Source organism: Excalfactoria chinensis, chromosome 10, assembly GCF_039878825.1.
Source record: "Excalfactoria chinensis isolate bCotChi1 chromosome 10, bCotChi1.hap2, whole genome shotgun sequence".
Lineage (NCBI taxonomy): Eukaryota > Metazoa > Chordata > Aves > Galliformes > Phasianidae > Excalfactoria > Excalfactoria chinensis.
This window is the reverse complement of record NC_092834.1, coordinates 7070386-7088149: the sequence shown is the minus strand read 5'-3', so window position 1 is coordinate 7088149 and position 17764 is coordinate 7070386. Positions and strand designations below refer to the sequence as shown.

At 43.0% G+C, this 17764-nt stretch overlaps 1 protein-coding gene across 1 annotated transcript in view; it reads right to left on the bottom strand.

The window, feature by feature from the left end:
• ABHD2 (abhydrolase domain containing 2, acylglycerol lipase) overlaps positions 1 to 17764 on the bottom strand; it is a 38800-nt gene that overhangs the window by 8617 nt on the left and 12419 nt on the right. The window contains exons 4-8 of the mRNA XM_072345516.1: positions 10463 to 10638; positions 8758 to 8925; positions 5822 to 6005; positions 2690 to 2782; positions 930 to 1040 (exon numbers count right to left, since the gene is read on the bottom strand). Of these exons, the coding sequence (XP_072201617.1) occupies positions 930 to 1040; positions 2690 to 2782; positions 5822 to 6005; positions 8758 to 8925; positions 10463 to 10638 (732 nt within the window). The remainder of the gene's footprint in view (positions 1 to 929; positions 1041 to 2689; positions 2783 to 5821; positions 6006 to 8757; positions 8926 to 10462; positions 10639 to 17764) is intronic.

Sequence of the window (17764 nt, the reverse complement as noted above, 5' to 3'; positions counted from 1 at the left end):
TTTTCAAATGTAAAACTATTACAGCTTACAAACCTCAAACTTACTAGACCCAAAAGGGTCTGCCTACAAGATCCACAGAATTCACTGCAGATGCAATTCTTTGCTGTATCTTTAGCTCTTCATCCTAAACCAATGAGTTTCTGTTCAAGTACCCCCTTTTTTTTTTTCTCTTGGAGAGCAGGAGACAATGATGCAGCTGTAGTCAGAAACTACACAGGTCTCAGGGATGAGGGACAAGTAGGTAGATTTCCCCTAGGAATCACTTTCAGAAAGACAACAGACAACAATGCTCCTAGTCCTCCAAAAGCCCTTAAAGCTGTATAGCTGACAGTGTACAGCTTCAGCATTTTGTAAAGGTGTCAGTGCTTGATACAGAACATGCTGTGGCATGAATTCAGGCACTGAACAAAGTGCTGTGTTGTTTTCAAGGATACAAGCAGCAACCAGCTACAGCTTAATAAAGCAGAGAGCTTAATTTAGCTGTTAGCGTGACAAGGTAAAAGTTCATGTCATCTCAGCCAGCCCTTAATGTTTATGGAGATGATGGTAGTTTTTTTGCAGAAGGAGGGTTTGTTTCAAAATGCAAGCTGGACTAAGAACACTTGTGAGCAGCTCTGAGCTGCCTTCCACATTCTGCACTATTTTTTTTCTAGACCTCTTGGCAGGGCTGGCTTCTTCCTAGTGTATTCTAGGCCACAGATTCAGACGTTACTTATAAATAAATGCCTCCTGGATGACTTTACAGAAGCCCTGACTGTCAAGAATAAAGATTGTGGGGTGTTTTTGTGGTATGTTTTATTCAATGTATGATGGCAAGAAAGGATTTCTGAGGGTGTCAGCACTGCACTTTAGCAGATTCCTACAGGCATACCAAGAGGTGTGCAAGAGCAACACTTGAAACAGGAGAAACAGAGAGTCCCCTTTCATACCTCATAACATTGTCATCAATCTGCATAAGGGATGTTGCTGTATAGAGTTTGCTCAGATCAGCATCTGAGAGGCTTTGTGGCTTCTTCACGTTATCTCCAAAAAGAACTTGCCTGAAAGAGGAATAGCAAGAAAAAAAAAAATCATTCAAACATCACGACAATGGCAGCAAAGCCATGACCTGCTCAAGGACCAATCTGACAAGAATAGAAGTGAGCTACATACGCATGAGGCTTTCTTGAGAATAAGCACAGCTTATCCATCCACCTCCCATCACAATACGGCATAACAAACTAACAGCCACTTCAGAGAAAAATGCTCTCCTTTTATACTGAAAACCTGCATTAAGGAGCCTCTATAAAGAATGTTCCCAGAACAGGCAGCACTAAGGGCATTTAGAACAGAGGCTTCATATGTTGTTAGCAGTAGGGTCCTTTGGTTTCAGCCCAAACCCACGGCTGACTCAGGCAAGAGCATAGCAGTCCTGGGCATAGCACCTCCTTCATCTGGTCCTGAAGTCTCCCCGAGCACAGACGTCAGGTTAGCTCATCCAGCAGAAATTACTTGGGGGCATTACCTTAGCAGAAAGCTATTTACTATGGACACTTGTCATAATTAGTTATTGCCCTCAGGAGAGGATGTGTTTCTTCACCAGAACAAACCGCTCCCTTAACAAACAGAACAAAGGCCACAAGTTGGAACGGTTTGCTTTTGGGTGTTTTGTTTTTTCCCCACTTTTAGAGGCAGCTGCAGGGCAGAGCAGGAGGGAGACTAGGTTTGTCTTGGAAGGGCTGCCTCAGAGCACAAATGATTATGGAAAAAAAGATTACTTAGCTGACTCTCCCCCAAGCCAGCGGTGCCTTCATCTGGCTTATGAATCTACGCACATTTGGCAGGGGTTTATTATATACCTTAACATGTTAAACTCGATCAAGTTGTATAAATATTTGTCAATCTGGATTGAATTACGTGGATCGTCCTGCGTGCCAGTTGACCTAACTCCTTCTGCAAGTATTTCATACTCTTTTTCCTTCAACTCAGGGATCTTCAAACACAACAGATGAGGTACTTACACATTCATTGTCTTAGATGCACTCAGATAATTTTTCATAGAGGCAACACCAATAATGAGCATGTCACCTGTTTAACAAACACAGTCCTTTCATACGTGAGAGCCACAGATCACAGCAGTAGCACAGGGATACTACAACTACATCTGCACTCCAGGAAGGGCGACACTAAGTATTCTGCTGGCTACATGCTCTTTGCTGAAGGACAACTAGAAGCCAGATCTACAGACTGACTGTTTGCTTATCAAATAAGCAGCAGCCCCATGCAGCAGATCTTACAGATTAATCCTACCTCTGGTAGGTGGCAGAAAGAACAAGAGGCTCCTTGAATAGGGGATTCTTTGGCTAGAAGTGAAACAGATGCTGAATACTCCACTTTGAAGTTTAATAACAATGCTTTCCTGTGCTCATCTTGTTTATTCATTAAGCAAATCTCCTCAGAAGAAAAAGGAGAAATCCCCAAACAGCCCATGACAAAGCTTGCTTTCTTCCATCAGGATCACCAGAGTTTGTGTATTTTACAGTGCATGAGACTGACACAGGTTCCCCTTCTCTTCCTTGCTTCATTTACAAACCACCGAGCAAGGAATTTGCAATCTTTCAGAAGTATGGATTTAAAGGGCTGAGAAGACAAATCCAATATAGCAACTGACCCAATCAGCACCATCAGTGTAAGTGACGTGCTACACTACCTGTGAGAAAGGATGATCTTCTTCATGTTATCTGCCATGAGGAAGTTATAAAATCTTCTACACTGATCCCATTGCATGAAGGTTTCCTGTGCCCTAGAAATAAACACAGTGCATAACAATCAAAGCTGTTCAAGGAGATCTTTAAACATCAGAGTAATATACTGTAACATCTTATGGCAGCCTACAGGCTATGTAAACACATCTCTGGGCTTTACCTGCCACAGCTTAACCTTTCCCAGGAAATGAGTTTCACTTTGATGAAGTTTGATGGTATCAGAAAACAGATCTGCAGTCTCATTTTGCACAATGCAATTAGACGTTCTGATCAGAGCATTTAAGAGCCATCAGTCAAGATCTGCAACACTGACAAGAGGATTTTGGTATCCCTTTTCATACACTGAGTGCAATTTACCTAATGGAACTAACAAGGAAAAAACTAAAACCTGCTGCTGAAAAGAAAAACATTGTTTATTTTGTGTAATAGCTTTGCAGAGAAAAATCATTTGTGCAGATGTTTCCAACATTCACATACACTGTCAGTGTTTCAGCATCATTGGCAATAACTGTAGGAGTAAATACTAGTTGCAGCTGCAAGAAGCACAGTTGAGGTCTCTACCTTCACTCAGAGCAGAACAGCACTTCACAGCTTATCTGTTGTTAAAACAGAACTAAAGTTGTCCAGACTTCAGTGAGCTCTGCCAGATACAGGGCACTCCTTTGCTATGCAGGGTCATGGGCAGGTTATAGCTTTACTCTTAAAAGGGTTTGCTGTTACTGAGGAAACACGCTATCATTTACTGAGCAACCTAAGAATGCTGGGAGCCAGTAGTTTCAGCTACTGAAATACTCCCATTTAAACATTAACATACCATGAGAACTGCAGTAGATTTATCAGGAATTCTCAACCCACAAGTTCCCCAGCAGAGCATAAGCAAGCTGTTAGCCTGTAGTAAGCCATGCTGAAGCCCAGATCTGGCTATAGCCAGCCCTTACGTACCATGTTTATGCCCAGCCACAGGAACAAGGTCAGGAAAAGATTTTCCAAACAAACCTTTAAAGCCATTTCAAGACAACTAGAGTTAAAACTACATTCCCCCACAGTTACTGTGGCAGACAGTGTGACTGTTAATACGTTGCAAGCACTGACAAAAATGCAGTTTCCAACATTTTGAGGACTGCACAGGTCTCAAAGGCAGGGACTCTCCCCACAGCCCGTAACTATGGTGAAGGTGCATTCCACAAGATCAAATAGTAGAATCAAGTCTCTGCAGGCAGAGATTAAGGAATAAGAAGACATGTCCCTGCTTGGCCTCAGGGAACAAATTCCCCAAACTTTGTGTTAATTCATTAAACCAAGAGACCCATTTTCTGCTTGCAGAACATTTTGTTGCTGCTACTTTACCAGGTCCACCTATGGGACATCTACTTAATACCCTGGAAAGGCTTTCGTATTTCAGATGTCTGCTTCATCTTGCTCATCATCACTTCTTCCCAGTTGTTCTCCCTTTGCTTCACCTCCTCTTTCTTCTAATGGAGGGGTAGAAGGCCCACACTATCCTGTCTTTCTTAGTGGATACTTACTGACCTTGCTTTCCACTAGCTCTCTCTAATTAGCATTTAAAAGCAGCACTAGATATTAGGTAGGCAGACAGAAGATCTGAACAGCTTTCCTGCCGAGTGCACTGTAACACACAGCAGATGTTTTGTGACTGGAGATTTCCTAGTAGATGTTTACCCAGCAGGTGGAGTCAAGAGCTCAATAATCCACAAAAACCCACAGAGGGCTTACATTAAACTCAGGCAAGCAGCTGTTATTTTTCCATATGGATATCCAAGTGCAGAAGTGTTAAACAAGTTGCCCCTACGCTGCCCTTCCACACAAGCACATTGTGACACAGTACTATGAAACCAGCTTAGAGAATAGCATTACTCACAGCATTTTGGAGACCAGAAATACAATGTTGCATAACTTCAGAAAATAAATCAAACAGGCCAAGGCCAGATGTGATCCTTGCAAACCCTGTTTGATGGCTGCAAAAACAGTTCCAGGAGCTGCCTTCAAAAGAATGTATCAAGAGAATTCTTGCTACTTTCACCATTCTGGAAGGCCAGATTCCACAGCAAGTCCCTCACAGTGCTGTCACAGTTTCATCTTTATCTGCCCAAAGGACCCTGACACAAATAGCCTGGGGGTATCAATAGACTCCTTTGCTTTTCAAACATTCTCATGGCTCAGTGATGCAGTTAAATTATTGTACATTCAGCTACACATCAGTAGCTGTTTGTGTGTGCAGACAGTAAAAAGTGGAAGCATTAGTTTAGCCAGTTGCACTGTTTAAATCATCAGTAGCTGAGAAAACACATACAGTTACTTCACATCAGTTGAGCTACCAGCTTCCAAGCAGCAGTGCTGTACACTCGTCCTCCATCAGTGAATACACGTGTTAACACTAGATGGAGCCCTTACAGCTCTAGTGAAGGCTACAGCCTTGGCTTCCAAGCAGGAAAGGACAGGTTAACCTGTAGGCAAGCCATCTAAGCTTCAGCCTCTCCACTTTGCAAATTTCAGGCCAACAGCATGATTGCAAGTGCCCCTCCATGCCCTCAGAATCCTACTGCACTATTTTGGTGACACACAAAAAGAGGGGAGCATGAACAGACCAGTTTGAGCTTCATGTTTTTTCAGTGTCTGCAGATAAGAGCTTAACAGCTCTTATGAAACTCCACAGTGAAGCCAGAAGAGCTATTATGAACCAAGTGATACTTTCCAGAGTGATGAGAAAACATAAACTATTGCTTTAATCCTGGCATCAGCTCAGAAGTTTGTCATGCTGCCCAGCCAACACAGGATGAGGAATGCCTCCTCTTACCACACTGCAGCATTTCTGCCACAACAAAGTTAGGCAACTCACACATGTAGAATGGAAGCTGCCAGTATTTGTACCTGGTGAGGTACAGAAAGCTTGTCAGCACTGTTGACAAATTCTGTGTTTGTGCTGCCGAATCAACAAAACTGGGGCTACTCCTTTGGCCTTTGCACTCTGCATTCATGAAGACTAAATAAGCGCAAGAGAAGCAGTGCCCTCTTCCCCCAGCACTGCAGAAGAAACAAGGACAGAACTCCAGGCTCACCTGAGCGCGCTGTACCCCTGGCACACGCTGACACAGCACAGAACCCTCTCCTGGTTGGCCTGGTTCTCTCCCAAGTACTTGCACACGATGTTTCCACCCAGGCTGAAGCCTACTACAACCAACTGGGTTTGAGGGTAGGTCTTCTTGATGTAATTGACCATGGCTCCGAATTCCCAGGTGCAACCTGAAAATAAGGACAGTGTCAAGAGGCACCTTCCAACAGTCCTAGACTTCTACTTCAAGCTCAACTTGTATGCTTTCAGTTCAGCTTCCTACTCCTCCTGATTTTTCAATAACCTCGGGGTTTAAGGTCTCTGATTCACATGCTCAGGCATCTGTTTTATGAGTCCTGTGGAGGCTCATGCCTCATTTTGGACCAACTGCCAAATTGAGTTGAATTAAAAAAAAACATCATGGGAACAGTTGATGCGACAATCCACACATTTCCTTTCCAAAGCAGCTTAAAAATAACAGCATATCATTGTCTTCCTGAGGCAATCTGCCACTATTGAACAGAAGTGAGGTACCTGGAAAGCAGCCCTGCTCATTGCTTTCAGCAAGACAGCCACAGATTCTTAAATCCATGTTGAAAACACAGAGCTGGCTTGTCAGGACAGAGAACTCAATGGACTGCAGAGCCTAAGCAGGTGCTGTCTGGAACTAGAGGGAATGGTTTAAGCAGAAGCAGCCAGACCATTTCCAGCCACCTGAGGTAAAAATACTGCAGTTTCTTACAAGAGGAATGGGCTGCCCCACACCAAGGGAAGAGGTAGGTACCTCTACACTGATGCATGCTGCTCTCAGCTCATGTTCACTCGCATTCCACAGGCTGCAACACTGAGGGATCAAACTTCTGGCAGCACTGTGGTCCTCAGATTATCTGAGAAGTGCAGACAGTGGTATCAACTGACTATGCACTTCGTTAATCTTCCAGATGGACTCAATGCTGCAAACTGAGCAAGCCACACAAAGTAAAATTTCAGCTTTCATCCATGTTTATCCCACATCTGTCCTGTGGGGCTGCTACAGGAAGGTAAATCCTAAGAGTATGGATTCTACACTGTGCCATCCAAACACTGCTCTAGTCTGCCTTCACCTCAAACACCCTTGGCTAGACATCAGCCTCAGATTTCAGCTAACTCTGGAGCAGATGCTGAGCGAAATTTATGTTTACTTCAGTGAATGAAAAAGCTTCTGGATGAGCATCTCATCAGGGCCTGGGCACTTCTTTGTGAACGTTCTTAATGAGCAATTTTCCACAAGATGACAAATGCTGCATTGCTTTAACTTCCTCTGGAAGAATCTAGCAGTCAAAACACTACAACATTTGACTGTCACAATTCAAAAGCAGCTGGCAACCATTTCAGAAACTTAAAGCTAAAATAGCAACAAGTCAAGCCTGATGTAAAGGCTCAGGCAAATCAAATTTATGCTACTTGTTTCCCAAAAAACATATCAGGAATCCAGCAAAAGCTGAAAGGACAAGGGGTATTTGGATTACAGACAGAGTAAAGTTTGCTCAGGGTCTTGCTGGCACTATTCTTGGCAAAGTCACTTCTTAGTGATTTATTGACTAGCTCAAAGGAAGTGCTAGGCATTCCTTGCCCTCCCCAAGGCTTTAGAAGATTTAGAAAAGCATGTCTCCAGAGCTACGTACAGAACAGCTCCTTAAGGCCTAAAGGAAAACTACACAAAGTGAAGAAAGTCCACCATCAGCTCCAGCACTCTGAGAAACAGAGACTAGTGTTCAGACATCGAGACCAGCATTGGACATCATCACCTTACTCCAGGCAGAGCTGTTACAGATCTAGACCCCAGTGGTGGTGCTAACCTCCCCTGACCCTTACTAACCATTTCAGCTAATTATTCAAGAATTCAGGCTATAGCATAATAATGAGGTATCAGCTGGCATGTTACTGCCAAAGGCCTCAGAGAACAGCCAGTAAATTTTGGAAGTGTACCCTGTCCTACGTAGGTACTATTTTTGGAAGGAAGCCCTCAACTGTTATCAAAAAAGCAAATGCTTTAATGAGGTGAGGCTTGACTCCCAAGATATGGTAGACTCAAAGCAACTACTAGCCTAGAACTTCATAACTATCATAGCAACAAGGCATTAATGCCTACCTACCTGCTACATTCAGAGTTCCAAAGCACAAGATATCTTTAATAAATAAATAAAGGAACCTAATGCCAGTCTATTTATCTCACAGTTGAGTCCTGCCACAGGGTACCTGTGGATGTTTGCAACACAGAGGGCATGAAGGCTCAGCAGAACTCAGGAACAAGCAGATCAGATCTCAGGCAAGAAGACCACATTCTACCAAGATCACGTTACATGCTGCAGGGCAGTTAAGAATAGCTCTTAGGCCATCTCATAATATTTCATTCCTTAACATTTCTTGGCTAAGAAGTGAAATCCAAAATCATAGTAGTTAAGCACTACCACTTATGTAGCTTCACTGTCACGCTGCAGAACTGCTGCATTCCTTGCTATCTGTGTTACATTCAGGAACTAGTATGACCTTGTCTTTCCCGGGATGGAAATGTACTTTCTGGATAGGCTGGTACACAGTCCTCTCATTATTTTTCAAAACCTCAGAAATAACTTTTATCCTTCAAGCCAAGTTTGTTCATATTCCACTAAACTGATGTTTAAACATCTCTCAAATAATTTGGGCAGGCTCTCGGTAGCCACATTTTTAAAAAGCTTTTCTTCCAAAAAATTGCTTCCTTGATTAGGAGTACGTGTTTAAGAACTTGGATGAGAAAGAAGGAAAAAGTGAATCCCAGTACTAGTCTCCTTCCTTCCTCATAAGATACATTTACTTCCTAAGAAACAATACAAAACAATTAGTCTAATTCAGCTATGGCAGTCGTGTTACAAGACCTAGAAACTCCTCAAGCTTGAAAGTCACCAGCTGCCATAAAGTACTCACCATACGTGAACATTCGTGGAGAAGTAAGCTCAATATTTGGTAAGGCCCCCAAGTGATTCAGGACAGCACATCTGTACCCATTCTTTTGCGCATAGTCAACAAAAGTGCGGATATACTGCTTTTCACTGTGGTTAGCAATCCCAGGGCAGATTACCATCGTAACATCCTCTGTGCAGAGAAAGAGAGAAAAAGAGAAAAGTTAAGTAAATGTCACTGCATGCAAATTAAGAGGTTCAGAAGCTTTCCATTTCACAGCCATGGGAAACCATGCGCTAGAAGAAAGCCAAAAATCCTACTATTCTGCCAAAAAGCCTGATATGGGACAGAACAGCAGCAGCCCTAATGCTAAAGATGTGGAAAGAGTAGTTCATGTTATAAGAGATGAACGTTTTTTCTGACTCTGGGGAAGGCTGGACAAACAGTTCTACAGAAACTTCCTGGAGACCAAGTGAAAATCCTTCCCTTTGAATAAAGGTGTCTGGCATCATGCGTGTTCTGATGTCTGGCAGCCCACAGCAACTGTTAAGTACATGGAAGCTCTAGAGCCTGCTGCTTGTCCACACTTCCAGAGTTCAGCACAACTCCGATGCTCAAAATGAAGCTCTGCTAGACACAGAAATTCTGACTGACTGACACTAGCCATCCTCTGCCTCATGGCTGAATGATAACGATAACTGATCTGCCAACACTGTTCATCGGTTTAACAAGATATCATTTTATCAGCTAAGAAAATCATTGCTGTAATTCAAGTGAGCACAGTAAATTACGGGATTAGCATATGCACTTCCAATTAGCTATCATACTCCACACTGCTGTACAAAGCTCTGACTTGTAGTTCTATCCACTGTGAATTTCTGCCTCATTAGGAATGTACTGTTCAGATTCTCTTCAATGATAACAGCAATCGTTACTGTAATATTATATCACAAAGAACTCAGCTCTGACCATGTTGAAAACTTGACCTGAAGGCAAAATGGGAATCGTGGACTTACCATAAAATCAGCTACTGCAGAAGTTACGTTTGTACTACTGAAGCTAAGTCACAGCAATTCAATTTTAAGTGTAGCTCTTACCACTACTGAGTTTCAACTCTGACATTCACTCTGAATACACATACATAATGCAGAGATGAAACACCAGGATTCTCTTCTTTTTCCATAATTCTCTCAAGGCTTCTTCATACTGTATGCAGTTTGCTTTCATACAGATCCTGAAACACCTATTGTCAACAAAAACTACCCAGAATCTGTTTGTGAGGGGGAAATAAAAACCCAATTTCTTTTCCATATACACCAAGCTACAAGAAATGCTATGCTGCCATTCTCTGTTCTAAGATCCTATGGTCTTTGTAGGCAAAGGGCACTCTGAACACAAAAATTACCATCAGATCATTGCCAGCGTCATGCTTGAGAGAGAGGTTGTGGAGCATTTCTTCTGCCCCTTAACCCCCAGCCCTTGTCACACAAAGTCAATTTAGTCTAGTGGGTTCTCCCCTGCTGTGTGAGATATGGGTACACAGCAAGACAGTCTCAGTCTCCACACATGGGCTAGTACTGCGCAGCAGCCCTTTCCCATCACCAAAATTAACTCCTAACCTTTTCGAGAATCAAGTGGTAGTGCTCTCATCTGCTCCCCCCCGCCCCCAGCTCCCAGAGCACAGAATCGAGGTTAGCAGCTAAATGCAACCAGCAGCTGTGTGACTGACCTCCAATGCAGTGCTCAGACTGCGGCTCAAAGAGATCAAAGGTTGCTGTTGCTCCATCTGGCATTGTGAGGTACTTGCGATGTCCGTACGGATGCGGTGATCTCACTCTCCCCATTTTTCCATAAAGGGCAGTCTGGATATGCCCACTCTTTCCCCAGATCAAGGGTGGAATGTACCTGAAAGAGGCAGTAATTTAATTGTGTTTCCTGCTGTGCTAACAAGCCTTTCAGAACAGATAAACAATCCCATAACAAAACTCCCCCTCAGTACCAAATATAGTAACAAATTGGTTTTCTGCTATGGCTGAACTGGCAGCACTGACCTTTGTAGCCTCACCAGAGTGATGAGACTGATAGGCTTCTAACGCTGAGCAATCAGCACTGGAAGAAGAGGCCAAAAACCCAGACATTCCTCCACATGGAAACATCACATGCACGAACACTCCTTGCAGACTACACAGCGGCACTGCGTCCTTGTGAGGCTGGAACAGCATGTTGCCAGCCAACCAAAATGACCTTCAAAACTTGTCAAGTGTTGTAAATCTGCTTTAATTGTAATACTGAGGCCTGCTGGGTTGAGCCACACTGACTTGTGTAAGCACTTCAACACACTAAGCCCAGAAATGTAGGATTCATAGCAAGGTCTAGAAGACTAAAACCGCAAGACTAGTGCTGGTTGCAACAATTTTGCATTGAAATGCTTTTCTTGGTTAGGTAAGGAGCAAGGTACAAGGAAATTCAGCCTCAAGTAGGGTTTGGTAATAAAGCAGGAACAGTTTCAAAAGGTCCTGTAAGAGAATTTGCTAACCCAGTTCCCCTGGATGATAAATGTCTTTCAACATAAGAGGGGCATTCTATCAACTGTGTTTATCAAGGACACATTAAAGCTCTGTGATGAAGCAGAATGCCTTTTTCCTTCTGGCTTAGTAGCCTTCAAAAAGACACGGTGCTACACCACTATTATCTGGAAGGGGCTAAAGGGGTAGAATATGTTTAACCATAAGCAGAGCTGCCAGTGGCTTAACCAGAGGTACTGCTAACCAAGTGGTGGCGGTGCAGTCACCAGGCCACTCTGCAAGACTGAGTGAACACCTTGAAAAAGGGAGTTACATCAGCTCTTGAGAAGAAAGCATGAATGATTCATTATTTAGGAGAACAGCAGCCCCAGAGAGCTCGCTCTCAATTAAGGAGATGCAGTCTCTGCTGCACAGAGCAGGGGATCCAGAACAAGTTTCAGAGCTGCCTGCACCAGTGTGGATACCAAGACACCAGTAACTCCCTTCCCCTTTTAAGCGCAGGCTTCCTGCATGTACTCCCTCCTACTGCTTGAGATCATATGAAGCAATGATCCTGTTCTTTCGTGCTTTTCCCTGCTCTCATAAAACTAGGCAGCTTTTAGGCTCATCCGATTTACTGCTTAAGCCCATAACCCATTAGAGTGTGACTGGACAGAAGCCCTGCTTTATGCTCTGACGTTGCTCACAGTTGGACCTGCCTTCTCATGGCACTTCTTACATGTCATATCTGCAATCTTCTGTCCCTCCTTAGAAAAGAAAACAACATACTGTATAAAAGCTCTCACAGCTTGTTTAGCAAGACAAGAGTTGAGTTCTAGCAGAAGGATACTCATTCTACCCCATCATCCATGAAGGAAATTTTTTTAATAGACAAAGTAACACAGTATGACTCGTTGCAGTTTCACTTTTTGCTACTGCAGTTCCCAAACAGACCCAAAGCAGATCTCCATAGAAGGAAATATTAATTCAAAAAGTAAAAAAAGCTACAAGAGTCTACAGCCTTGTAAATTGCTCCCCCCTCCACTGCATTCTATCGCTCACCTATAAAGCTTTGCAAATAATCTACACGAGAGCAGCAGTATTATCCATCTTTATCAGCTCAGCATATCCATACTGGGAGTACACACTGCAGCTGGGTGCTTGCCAGGAACAGCCTGTAGTGCAGATTCCCAGCAACAACGGGGACTGTACAAGCTCATTCTCCTTAACTGCTGATAGACATGGAGAGAAATCAGTGGATTGTCTCACGATGTGCAGGGTTATGACAGACAAGCATAGAGTCGGTGTGATGGGACAGTCAATGTAAACAAGGCTGAACAAGAAGGGCTACAGATGGCTCTGCCCAAGGCACATGCTGCTCATTGCAGAGGTTTAGAACAGATTCTGCAGCCATTATGAAAGATAGAGAAGATTGCTCTTCCAGTGCAACAGACATTAGCTACCCTCAGTCATCCGCTTCACAAGCAGCTCAGGAGCCATATTCCAAACAATGGCTGACTTCTTAAAGAAGTTCTTCATGGACAGATTTTGCTGACAGCACTTTTTTTTTTTGTGGATGAGAGAGGAGAGTTATCAAATAGAGCCCATAATAAGATACTGCGGCTCTTTCAGAAGAGACTCAGACATCAACGTTGTTTCATGGATCATATCCTGGGATGTGCACATGCACTGGAAAGCCCTGGTGACTTTCTGTACAGCTGCTAGAAAGGAAATTAGAAGTATTCAAGACATCACCACCATTGCTGGAATTTAAGTCTAGACAAATGACTTCAAAAGCATTGCTTTCCAACAGCGTGCTACCTACCACAGCCTGCTTCCTCAGGTCACATCTGGTTGCTTTGGGGGAAGAAACCAATAAGGCTGACTTCAAATAACTTGACTATAAGATTTCTGAAGCACTGATCTTAATAAGTCAATCCTTTATGCCCTTTTTACGCAAGCAAACAGCACATGCTGTTTCACCATTGTCCACTCTTAAGGGAAGGACTGAAACAAGGCAGGAATATCACTGGCTCCGCCTATAATGATGAGCAGAGGCTGCCTGCGGGTTGCACATCTCCATCTGTGTGCTAAAGCAGCACGCAGCCCTATAGAAAGGGTTCATTCACTGCTTGGTGCCTTCAGAGCAAACATTAGTGTTTCTAAGCATCCTATGGACAAGGAAGAAAAACACTCAGTTTATCTTTTAAGTTAACTCCTGTTAGTTGTTTCAGTGCCACTCTGCAAAGATGCACAAGTATTAGTCACTGCACATGTAACTACACTCTTCTAGATGAATATTCAAAGGCAAAATCCAGCATGAGTAATGTGCATAGGACAGTGTTCTGATGCAGAGATTTGTTACTCCCACTTAGTCTTACTAAAGAACATCATGTTTATGCTGATTGCAGTTAAGAAAAAGCAGTTAAAACAGAAATACGTGCAAGCGGTAGGGTAACAGCCTGTTATTTCACCTGCCCTTTCTTTTGCTCACTGACCCTTACGCTATAGACTTACAGCAAGAGAAATAATCCAAAAATCCCTTCAGAAGGACTCCAGGAGACTGAACACCTCAAGACTTCAATGGGGAGGGGGAAAGAATTTGCCCAGATTGCCTAAATCCTGCATAGCCAGTGAAAACTAAACCAGGTTAAAGCTCACATTTAACAGACTGTTGCAAAAGCCTGACAGCTAGTAACCATGACTAAAAATATTAGACTTATTAACAAGACAAGCTGCTAATTTAACCTACTACAGAACCTGTGAAGTCCAGATAGTGGCAGAGGGATGTCTGTATCAGTGTGTTCCAGTAAAAGCTGTTCTCAGCTGATGGACAAGTTGGAGCTGGCAAGGCACCCTTAAAATCTGTAGCAGCATCAGACATATGATCTGCCTGAGACTATTTCTGTAGACCATCTCTTTTGGCAGTACGTAAATCTACTTCTTCAAGTCTCTGTGTGACTGGCTTTTTTTCTGCAGTTTTCAATGAAAGCAAGTCTACAAGAACTTCTAAAACCAAGTACGGAGCCCTACATTGTAAGACTGCACAGGACCAAAGGACATCTTTTATCCAGGGTTTACACAGACTCTTAGCTTGCTTTGCTACATCCATTCACAGGAAAGAACATAGAAAAAAAACTCTTAAATCACAGAAGCTCATGATACTGAAAGAAAACACTAGTCAGGAATTATACAAGCAACTCTACCCTTCGAAAGTACAGGTTAGATAAGCTATAAGTCATATTATATGAAAACCAGTTCCATGCTCAGTCCAGCTGAAACCACTTACTACCTACTGCTGATAGCTACAGCTAGCACGGATTGTTTTGCAACAAGGCCAACATTCCTCATAGCAAACAGCTGAAAAATAGATGCTCCTCTGTAATAATCACCCTGCAGGCAGAAGAACATGTGTTCAGTTTTTTTCCTACAGCTTACCTTAAGCAAACAAGCTCAACAGCATGTGACACATGGAAACCTGAGCTAGATACCATCCTGACTGAACTCTTAAAGGCAAGTGACTCAAGGAGCATCCAAGCTACATCTTTAGACTTTAATGCGAATGCTATCATGACTGCTAAGTTTAACCATGTATTTCAAACAAGGGCCTCTCACTCAAAAGCAGGTGGCTCCCCTCAATCATCGACAACTAGCAGGAAAAGTGTTTAAGGACATGACAGACTTCCCGAGCTTCTCCTTAATGCCTCCTACAAACCAAAGTGGCTTTGGTAAAACACTGTGCTTGTAGGGATTATCCCAGGATAGCAAGTTTCACTGTATGATTCACTATGTATTCCCCAACGTGCTGTGTTCCAGCAAACCTGTTCACAGACACGAGAATCCAGGCACAGGCTCTGTGTCCACAGGCAGCTGATCTGAGTGATCTTTCTATTTTGATTTGGTGAGTTGCCACAGGTATCAGGTACCAGACCCAGTTACATAAATGTGCTTCACAAACGCAAGCCTTTTAGCTCCAAGTGCTTCATTTTAGCTGTAAAACCCATCCCCACATCCCCATGGTAGTCTCTGAGAGCAAGAGTAGACCCTAGGTGTTCCAAAAATCTCTTCCTAGTATTTTAAGATTAAAACCAATCCCAATATGTGCATGTAGATTAAGTTTTAGTGACCATCAGAGCAGATTATGATCTTAGAGCATGTACATTTCCCAGTATACAGAATTTAGGAAAGCAGCAGCTGCATAAGCAGCTCAAACAAAGCACAAAAACGGTGCTATTTTTATTAGCAAGCATCAGCATTCAGATGCTCAAAGAACTGAAGCAGAAGTTCAGCAACAAGCTTATTTCTGGAGTATTACTTCATTTCAATTGAGGAGATTAACACTTTAAACACCAACTCTTGCATCAGTTTTGATGTACTACAGTACACTGGATACCAATGGCAAGAAAGTGCAATTTGTGCACATCGGGGGACAGCCTAAGAACTGCCTCCTGCATTACAGCAGGGGTTGGGTTGGGTTCTTTTTTGTGCCCTTTGCAGACCTGTCTGGAAGAATTTAAAGGATGCTTTACAAACCAAGCCTTGCTTGAACCTTGTGTCTCCAATGCTAGGGAAAACAATTACATTACAATCAAGAAATCTCATTGAGAAGTCTGCAGGGTTCAGTCTTCCCCCTCAATATGCAAAAAGCAGCTTCTTTTGCACCAGCTCAGCTAGACAGTTCAGTGTGATGGAATACACAGCAAATACCTACAAAAGCCTGATTTTAAAACAATTTTGGGAGCTTCCATATCCCCATAGCCTCTAAAGAAGAAATTAACATAAGTGGAGTAGAACTGTTTGCATTCTACAGAAACTGTATAAAGCCAGAACTACCTAAAGGAACAGCTGTCCTCCTCGATTAAACTACCTCCTTCCCCTGCTTAGAGAGCTTTTGTTTAAGAAAGCACACAACATGCTCTTCCTCGGCCTTTGGTGACTGCAAGAAGTGCTTTAGACAAAACAGTGAGCGGGTATTACAGCACACCGTCCTTGCTGATGAGAGCTGCAGAATGCCAGATTGTTTCCACAGCAGAACACTCAGCACAGACTCCGTCCCCACAAGGCTACTTTTCTCCCTAAGGTCAATGCTTCAATTAACCTACAGGGAGCTGCTGCCCTTCTCTGCCTCTCAGCATGTTCACCTGCAAGAGCTCCAGGAGGAATGCTGTTCTCTGTTTATTATTCTCCTGGAAGAGCTTCACCCAGGGTAAAGCATTAACGGGCTGACAGGAATCAAGCACAGTTGGCTACAGGATGGAGGAGCAGAATATAAAGCCCAAAGCCAGCTTTTCTAACTGCTTCTCTCCTTGCATCTACAGAAGAAAAAGGACAGTCCAAAAGAACATTCTGGTATCAAGTTGCCTGTTAATCTAGTACAGATTACTGTGCAAACAATGGACAAGAAAAGCCTCCTCTGGATCTTTAACAGCATTTAACTAACAGGCCTGACAGTCCTTTGCTCCAGTCTCTGAGGAGCTTGCCTGCATTAAGGATGTATGCAGGAAGCAATTCTCTTCCATAGGGATGATACCTACTCCATGACTCTACAGGAATGAAGATACACAAGTACACTTGACAGAAGAATTGGGAGCAGCAATAAAAACCTCTATCCCAGCATAGAAGACACAGGCCAAATTTGTCTTTGTGAGTCAAAGGAGCCCATGCTACATTTCTACAGTACTAAGAGATGACAGACTTTCTGTAGTGATATGAAAGGCTGGAACAGGAGACAGCCAGTGGACAGGCCTGAATGCTTCAGGGTACTAATAACCAAGCCAATATCGAACAGGTTTCAAGCAAGAAGCAGAACAAAAAGGTCTGATCATGCTACTTCACTTGGTCAAAGTACAGAGCTGGGCAGGGGTTGAGAAAGGAAAATAAAGAGATGAAGCTTCCTTCTGAATTGGGAAGAAAGAGTCTTTTGTTTACGAGATATGTAGAAAGCTCCTAGCAGTTCAGAGAATTGTCAGAAGCAGTATTAGCATCTGCAAGTACAAGGTACCTGGCTCACAGCCATCCCAGGCAGTTTTACTATCCAAAGCTCTTAAATTATTCACCCTCCACCACTTGGCTTACTGAATGACGCTGCTTACAATTTATTCAGCAAGTCCAGAGGTAAGAATGGTGCTGCAAAGGGAAAATAAAATCCAAGAGAATGCCTTTTTCAATCATCTTTCAATAGCTGCACATATAGAACAGCCTTGCCTGTTTCTGCTTTCTCCCTGCCACACAGTTTTTTTAATACCCTTCCTCTTTTGAGCATAAGGGCACTGAACAGACCACATCTCAAAGTCAGTTTCCAGCTGTACAGAAGAATCAGTGGGGGATCTTACAACAAACCAAGCACTGATATAACAGGAGGAATTGCTGGGCTACTTATTTTGCTTTCATGGTAGAATTTGAAAAGAGCTGCTTAATCAGCTTTCCTCACACTCTGAATAATTAGCAAGTAATCAAAGTCTTACAAGATTTTTCAGTGGAGTATAGAACAAGCTGTTTCCACATAGTTTTCCTAATTAGTCCTACAA